This window comes from Carassius auratus, chromosome 41, assembly GCF_003368295.1.
Source record: "Carassius auratus strain Wakin chromosome 41, ASM336829v1, whole genome shotgun sequence".
Classification (NCBI taxonomy): Eukaryota; Metazoa; Chordata; class Actinopteri; order Cypriniformes; family Cyprinidae; genus Carassius; species Carassius auratus.
Window position 1 is genome coordinate 438,302 of NC_039283.1, and position 9,452 is coordinate 447,753.

The 9,452-nt window shown below is 38.0% G+C and overlaps 1 protein-coding gene across 2 annotated transcripts in view; it reads right to left on the reverse strand.

Annotated features, from left to right (window-relative positions):
• The window catches only part of LOC113059717 (basal cell adhesion molecule-like), a 53,217-nt gene extending 52,992 nt beyond the window's left edge, over positions 1 to 225 (reverse strand). For both annotated transcript variants that reach the window (XM_026228259.1, XM_026228260.1), the window contains exon 1: positions 18 to 225. In XM_026228259.1, coding sequence (XP_026084044.1) covers positions 18 to 81 — 64 coding nt within the window. In that variant the 5' untranslated portion in view covers positions 82 to 225. The remainder of the gene's footprint in view (positions 1 to 17) is intronic.
• Positions 226 to 9,452: the final 9,227 nt, after the last annotated feature.

The following is a 9,452-nucleotide window of genomic DNA, read 5'->3' on the forward strand; positions in this document are numbered from 1 at the left end:
GGGTTATCATTACTTACCTTGCAGCGCTAGAGCAAGCAATGTGCAACAAATCCCGACCCGTCCTAACATCGCTCTCTCCATAGTGTATTTCCCGCGTCGCGTCGTTGTATTTCTGTGCAGCTTCTCGTCTCGGTGCAGCTCCTTCCTCCTCGTTCTCGCTCTCACACGCAGAAGTGCACTGCGCTCCCCGTCCTTCTTGGCGCAAGAAATCTGATGCGGCTGGCAGTGACTTGGCTGATATATTTGCACAAAAGGTGACCGTGCCCCCTCCTCTTCTCTCCCCTCCCTTCCCAAACGAGTAAAGTGCTGCTGGAGCGAACACATACGACCAAGAGACGAGCGACTTTTACGCGCTATCGGCTAATTAGTAAATTAATATTGGTAAACATACATAAAGCATTGTGAAATAGTTTTTTATTTATTTTATATTACTGAAAAGGATGCACTTCATCTCTTCCACTGGTTTAGATCATTCATTTGCGCGTCCTTTTGGTAATAATAATCTCTCAGTTTTAAATTAGCCAACACTGGGGTACAGGCATCCCTAGGATAGCTGGAGCAAAACAGCTCCTACACTTTTCTCAGGGCAAGAGTGGGGTGCACAAAAGAGAGAGAAAGAGAAAGAGAGAGAGAGAGTGCATTATCGAACCCAAAAAAGAGGAGAAAGGGCTTGGAATAGGGCAAAGTGATGAAAGAAAAGGAGAGAGAAGACAGGACGGTTGAGTTTTTGGGTTGGATAGAGAGGTTATGGTGTGATATATTCAGCTGTGTCATGGCAACTCTAACTTTGTGCTATTCCTGGGTCATGACAGCACAGCAATGTATTAAACTGCTCGTCTTGTAACACCAGAAGCACTCTTTGCACTTCAAAGTCCACACAGACATTGCTTATGTACAAGTATTGCTTTACTCCAATGCTGAAAATGCAGTGGAAAGCAGGAAAATTTAGGGAATAGTCATGGTATCCTTTAGGCAAAATTGGGCAAATACTTTTCCTGCTCTAAAAACACTGTGTTAAAAACAACCCAATTTGGGTTGTTATTAAAGTGGTCATATGACATTGCTAAAAAAAAAAAATCTGCGGTGCCCAGGGAGCAGTTGAGGGTTCGGTGCCTTGCTCAAGGGCACCCAAGTCATGCTATTGAAGTTGGGAGAGAGCTATGTACTTTCACTCACCCACCTACTATCCCTGCCGGTACGAGACTTGTAAAACAGAATGTCAAAGGATTTCGATATAAGCCAAGAGGAGACTGGTTTTCCTTTGCTAAAGTAAGGAAACTTTACTTCCTTTGCTCCTGTTAACAAACATTGATTTTCACGTGACACACCAGCGCATGCGCAACGATGAACACATGTCATTCAAAGTCATCTTTTAAATAACTCAGATTAGATTAACTAAAAGTTATTGTAAGTTTATTGTAAAGCATTACCTCAGTCTGAGACAACAGGGCTTCGCATATGATCTCATAATCAAGTGTCTTTCAGTTTGCGAAGAGTAGAGAAGAGTAAACATTGAGGACTGTAGAAATTATCGCAGCTGCATATGCAGTTGCTTGTGAAGAATACCATCGTCAAATCTATTTAGCGGATCAAACACTGTACCTATTCTAATATGATGCTTCAAAAATTTTTGGTTCCGAAGTTTCTAATAAATCTATCACCAGTGAGTGGCCTGGCTTCATTGGCCGGATTCAGACTTTCAGCTATATTCAATATACTTAAAGAATTGATCTGATGTATATCTGATATTTCACTATTTTCAAATTCAACTCCACAAACGCACACATTTTACTATTAAGTTCTTAAATTGTAAACATAACATTGTGGGTGGGAGTAACAAACACTGACAAATCATCATTTTGACAATGTGGTATACGCCTATAGGAAGAGGGAGATCTGCCTGTTATTGACCATGAAAACTATAAAATTATATTTTATTTAGGGCCGGGACTTTAACGCGTTAATTGAGATTAATTAATTACACAAAAAAATAATGCGTTAATTAAGATTAATTAATTACAGAAAACAATTTCCCCCATTTTTAATAACTTATTTTTGCACCGCGGAACGTTTCTCACTGGATGAGTTTCGGCGGACCGATTATACTGGAGCACCAACTAGCGTTCGCATATCACCGCAGCACATCGAGCCTCAAGTATCACCTCAACGCAAAACATATAGCAGCTAGCGTGGACTTTACACTTTATGTTGAACTATGTATTATTTTGTTGGTGCAACTGGCACTATATGTTGAACTCTTTATTGTTTTGGACAAGGTTATTGAGAGTTGAACTTAGTATGTTATGGCCTCTGAAGCAACAGAGAGATGTTTTCTAATAGTCAGGGTTTCCAATGTTCTGAATGTAATTGACAGTATTGTGTTTTACTTAAAAAAAACACTTTACAGAAGGTTCCAGCACCTATAAGCTACCTGAATTTCTGAAATCTACTATTTCTAAATTGTTTCTAAATATGCTATTGCTACACTTAATGGCAAAAATTGCACTGGTCTGCTAGACTTGGTTGAACAAAAATAAACAATATTTTGTTGCTTAAGCTTATGTATTCAGTCATTATTCAATGGTATACTATAAATCCATGTGAAAAAAAAAATACTTCTCACTGTTCTCAGGTCAAATATTTATATGCGATTAATTTTGATTAATTAATTACAAAGCCTCTAATTAATTAGATTAATTTTTTTAATTGAGTCCCGGCCCTAATTTTTTTTTTTACTAAATATATAAAGTTACATTGAAATAAGATGTTGATAATTATTATTGTTTAATAAATTACATCCATTTGAAAAATTACCAACTTATCACTGTGTGGGCCCATGCCCACCATTAGCTTCGCTGCTGGGTTTGCTCTGGGAAATTTCCCAGAAATTAAAACTATATCTTCATTTACTCACCCTCAGGTTGTTCCAAACGTGTGTGATGTTACTTTCTGTGGAATTTTCACACAGCTCTTTGACAGTACATAGTAGTTTGATATTAGAGATAGTTTACAATTGTTAAGTGCCAAAAGAATGAGGAGGTTATCTGACATAAGGCAAATTCCTCAATGTCTGTCTAATATATATATATATATATATATATATATATATATATATATATATATATATATATATATATATATATATATATATATATATATATATATATTAAAAAGATAAATAAAAAGATAAAATTTCATGATGACATGCAGCAGTGGCTATATATAAATAGAATATACTAAATAACTAAAATAAAATAATTAAAAAAAAAAAATTCAAAAACATTTTACCAAAAACTTGTCATGGTGACTAGAGAGAGATTGTGCAACTTAAATTTTTATTTCCTGATCAAACTTACACCCCTCAAAACTAATCAGCTCAACAAGGGAGAGCATCAGAGCCTTATTTTGGTGATTTAAATTGTGTGTAATTTTCACCGAAAGTGTCATTTTTCTCAGTAACAATACTATTAGAAGGTACAATGAGATGTCAGGTTGACGGAGGGATGTAATAATAAAATGATGAAAAGGGAGAAAAGTGGTTAGAAGAACTCTTTGATTCTTGTGTCAGGGTGTGACTAGCATGGGGCCTGGGGGAACAATGAGGAAGAGAGAAACAGAATGATAAATTGAGACTTAAGTGAGAGGAAAGAGGACTGCACACCAGGCAAGTAAATCAGCAGAGAATGACTAAAGAAAGCCCAAAGGCAGGATAGACAGAGTAGATGTATTAAATTGAATGTGCTTTTATGATCATTTTCGCAATTATAGGTTGTTAGGTAAATAAACCAGTGCAAAAAAAAAAAAAAAAAAAAAAACACTGAAAGATGCACAATAGTGTTCAAATCAGAAATACACATTGAGGTCCTGATCCTGATTTATTTATTTTTATAATTATGAGGAGAGGAGAGGAGAGGAGAGGAGAGGAGAGGAGAGGAGAGGAGAGGAGAGGAGAGGAGAGGAGAGGAGAGAAGTGAAACGAATAATAAAATGGAACGTAATTAAATTGAAAGAACTCATAAATTAGCCAAAAAAAAACAACAACAACAACACTAAACCCACAGGCTACATGTATCCAGCCTTTAGATCTAGCCATAACACTATGTCATGGTGGCACAGTGTCGAGATCCAACCCAAAATGTTTGTGCCAGTCATTTCAGCATGACACGTAGGCGGACGTGCTGACATTTTGGCTGCAGGGTTCATCCTCATGGGGGCTTTCAGTAGAACAAAACAGCCTATCATTCCTCCTGCCCACAGCCTGACTGAACATCTTTCTCTGCACATAGAGCTAATTATCATAAACTACAGACCACACAGATCAGAGCTCTGTGTGTGTGAACTGACCTCAACTCATGCCAGAGGTCATCTGGAGCATCTGGGGAAGACATGGAAGCCGTTGATGCTCTCAATAAACAACGCAGATTATAAACAACGCAGATTAAGACTTCACAACGGAAACAAGAACAGCCTCATTAAGTTCAGTCAGTGTGCAACAGGATTCATATGACTTTGTGCTCAAAGGTATTTATGTTTACTGTAATCTGAGATTACTTAAACAAAAGAACTATGGGTTTTAAATTCACTGCCTGTGAAACAATGCATCATAAAAGATTTGTTTAATACTCACATGAATAATAGAAGGTTTATAATGGGCTACTGCATCATTTTTATTATATCTATCTATCTATCTCTCTATCTATCTACACTGTATATATATATATATATATATATATATATACACACACACACACACACACAGTCACTTTATTAGTTTTTAAAAGTTTGTTTATATAATATAGGTATAATATATAACTATACACATATATATATATATACTGTATATAAGAAATACTTAAATTTATATATATTCATATTTATATGATTTAAATGTGAATGTATATATTACATATATTTCTTAAATATATGCATCTATGTGTGTGTATTTATATACAGTATACATATAAATATTCACAGTATGCACATATATATTATGCAAACATAAACTTATATTAGAATCGATTTATCACAATTAATCAATTTGACAGCCCTAATATAAATGCTTTTCCAGGTTTGTAGGTCCTTTTTTCGCACAAGAAAATCATCAAATGTAAAGGTTTAAAGAAAAAGGTAAAATACCTAAAACACAGCAGCCAACATAACCTTTAATTTAAAAACCGTATAGCAAACTTTTTTTTTAAATGATCACACATTAAATTCCATAAATGAAATAATTTCTTTTTGATAAATATATTAAAATATTTACACACCGAAACAAGTGGAAGTATGACAGTGTTTGTCAACCTTTGCATCCATTAGCCTGTGCTTCTGACTGTGTGTGTTAGCTGGTTCATATCGTGGCCCTATCTGTGCGCAGTGAGGCCTGCTGCAGAGCCAAACCCCACTGATGTCCCCTCCCCTGAGTGCCCTCTTCCTTTGAGGAGACCCCCAAACCAGCACACACACAAACTTCTGCTCTTCATGGAATCAACCAGTGTGCTAATCCTTGCCTCTATTGAGCCTAGTTTTCTTCTCACAATTATATTCGCGTACCAATTTCCTTAACCTAAGCTCCTTCCATGTTCCGCCTCCTGTTTATCCTCATTTCTGCCTTCTGTCACTGGACAGCCCTTTCTTTATCATTCTATCTTGCTCTCACCCTCTATTACTCATGATAATGGTCATTATCTAATTACCCGCCAATGACGGTGCATTCAGGGAAGACAACCTATGACACGCTGGCATAAATGCCAGTTTAAAGCTGAGAATGAAGAGAGAGTGCTGGAAATCCCAGCCTGCAGCAGTCTGACCCCCCTTACCATCGTGATTTATCACTGTGATCTTTTCTGCCAAGCTCCCAGCATGCCCGCTCATCAGGACTAGTGGCAGAGCAGTGGAATGCCCACGTGCTCCCTTAATCAACTTACCAGCTGATTCACTCATGTCTGCCGGCGGAAATATTGAGCGGATTGCAGAGATCAGCAAAAACATGACATTACTCAGGTTAAAAGGAAACTCTGTACCGTTTTTAAAGAGCAAAGGACAGCGTAATGCACACTCACTGCAGTAATTTCTTGAAAAGTGTTGAATCTTCATTTAGTGCTTAGGCACGGGAGTATAAATAAGTAGGAATTATAATCAATATTCAGCATATGGTGAGGCGCAGTGTTCCAGAAGAGTGTGTGAGTGTTATTGTGAGTGTGTTCATCAGGCTCGGTTAGCTTGAGCTCCTGCTGTCCCTTTGATCAAGCAAGCGGGTCTGTCAGCCCCCCTACAAGAGCTCATGCTCATTCAGTCTCTGTCTCTCTCTCACTCACACCAATGCATTTCAAATGCTTTAGCTGGATTTACAGTTAAGTAAACATTAAAGGATGACATTGTACGACAAATTATTAAAAGTTAATGTACATTGTGGTAATATAACGACAATGTGAAGCTAAGTTAAGGGTGTGCATTAATTATCAATAATTAAAGTCAGTTATTTTACTTATACCATGATAAGCATGTAAACACATCTTGTGTGTACAACTACCTTCTTTAACCACTGATTTAGCACATTGTTTAGAAAAGAAATCTTTCAATCTGAATGAATCGATTGTAGAAACACTAATGACTGGAAAAGTCCAGCATACGTCAGCAGAGAAGTGTCTGGCATTTTATGATATGAATGTTATGATATGATATTTTATTTAAAAACATGAAAAAAAAAGATATGCATAGATAAATCATTAATAAAAGGATAAATAGCATTTATAAAGTGAATGTGATGATGTAGATGCATTCACCTGTATATGAGGGGAGCTGACCTCACAGATTTAGGTAAATCACTTTAGGACCAGTTGATTAATGGTGCTTTCAGGGTGCTTTCACAATAGCACTTTTGGTGCGCACCCGGGTTTGATTGATGTCAGAGTTCGGTTCGTTTGGATGATGTGAACGCTGTCTTCCGTACTCGGATGCGCACCCGTGAACCGTACCCGAGTCCGCTTAAAAACGGTGGTCTGGGGTACGCTTCATGTGAATTCTGGTACGGTTCGCTGTTTATGTGAACGCAATCATACCAAATCGCGGAAGTGAACCACTTTTATTGACAACTTATTTATTTGAAAATGTGTGTTTGTGTGTGTGTTTCACTAACTTTCCTGATGAGCGTGACTGACGCGCTGCAAGCAGAGAGCTGTACATCTAATTTATGTTCGCCTTCAACGTTCTTTAGAGCATTTTCAGTACATTCGTAAGACAGAAGCAAATGCCGTTATGCACTGAAGCTTTATAAACAAAACTAACAGTTCAAAAACATAATAGCCTACATAAAAGTGCAGAGAGTAATGTTATGCATTTGCCGCCTTCTCCTGCGCTGTCGTTACCAAGAAACGGGGTAAACAGCTGCTGGCTTGATGACGCAAGCGAACCGTGGTTCGGACTCAAATATTATAATATGAACACAGTCCAGCAGGGGCAGGGGGAGGGGGGAGCAACCGAACTCGGGTTCGGACCAGGCAAGTGAACCAATTTTAGCACCCTAAAATTAACTGCAAAAAAACTTTTCCGTTATGTCCACCTTTAGTATCAATATATTTTTGGGGGTAATTGTACAGGTGCATCTCAATAAATTAGAATGTCGTGGAAAAGTTTATTTCAGTAATTCAACTCAAATTGTGAAACTCGTGTATTAAATAAATTCTTCCCCATGATTGTGTAGTCTAGTGAACCAAACTGATAGGGCTTTTACACTGGGCTCGTTTGCTGCGGTCCGAGCCCAAGCGCGATTGTTCCCAGTGCCGCCCGCAGCGTTGGTCTGCTTTCACAATTCACACTCAATAGTTATATCAAACCCAGGTGTGTTTGCAGTCACCTTTCATCGCAAATGCACACGGAAAACGCATGGAAAAAACCAAACAATTTTTTTTGTTTGTTATTTTGGTCCTATTATGCACAGTATAATAATTCATTTAAATTATTTAATCTTAATTTATTTAATTTTGACTTTTTAGGAGTTTGTGGAATCAACCTCGGCTCTCTTGTGTGTTGAAGAAACAATGATATCGACAGTGTTACGCATGCGCGGGATTCTTTAGTTCCTGAACAAGTGCACACCCGAGTCCGAGTTGCTTCCACATTCACGCGAATCGCGCCACAGTTCAGGAGCAACTGAACTCAGACCACCTTCTCCAGGTAGTCTCGGGATTCGGTACCCCAGTGCGCACCAGGGTCCGATGACAGCATTCACATTAGCGATTTTTCATGCGAATCGTGCCCCGTTCCGCACTAAACTACCAGTGTGAAAGCCCCCTGAGAGACCTTTTTGAAGGCTCAGGAATCCTTTACAGGTGTTTTGAGTTGATTAGCTGATTGACATGTCACCATATTCTAATGTGTCGAGATTTGTGAATTGGTGGGTTTTTGTTAAATGTGAGCCAAAATCATCACAATTAAAAGAACCAAACACTTAAACTACTTCAGTCTGTGTGCATTGAATTTATTTAATGCAGTTTCACAGTTTGAGTTGAATTACTGAAATAAATAAACTTTCCCACAACATTCTAATTTATTTAGATACACCTGTATATTTTTGCTGGTCTTTCTGAAATGGTGCATCTTGGCGCATACTTACACGTCATCTCTTCTCACAAACTTACTCACATCCTCAACAATAGATCTACTATTTCTACTATTTTGTCACAGTGAACACTGCTCGCCAGCTCCTGCTAGAATATTGCTGTTTGATGCTCTAAGGTTATGAGGAATCTGACTCCGCATCTCTAACTTTTCCCGACAGAGATGACTTCACACTGCAGTCCCCAGGACAAGCTCTTCCACTGGCAGGAATATAACAGAAAGGGAGAAAATGCATGAACAATCGATCAGTTTATAAGTGGAAATAATAGATTTTCTCTGAGTGCTTTTTTAAAAGCTTACAAACAAACACTCTTTGTCTTTCTTTCCTCATTTCTTTTACCCTTTCTTCTCTTTTACTCCTGCCAATCCCTCATTCCCTCCTCCTGTCTGTTTGCTATTTTTTTTTCTCCACATTGGGCTGATCCATTCTTCATCAGCATGCAAAGCAGATGGGTTCCAGCTGTTAACAAGGGATTGAAATGGAAATAAAGGAGAGGAAAAGAGCAGATTACTGTCCTCCAGCACGCGTTTTGGTTAGAGCAATTGGGGAGAAGGGTCAGAAGAAAAGGGGAAGGAAATTAAGGTATTTAATTTAGGTCAGAACTGGACTTAGGCAGGTACCATGCAGGGCACAATGCAAGTAGAAGGGCACTATTTGTGTACTTTAGCTGCACAGTGGAAGAGGTTAAAGAATGAACCGTATTAAAGAATGTTCAGAATGGTAGTTTAAAGGTAATTGGAAGGTCGTGAAGGAATATTAGAGCTAATAGAATGCAGATATTTTGTGGCCTTAGGAAACTCTATTATCCAGCACTCAGTGCCGTATTTTAGTATTC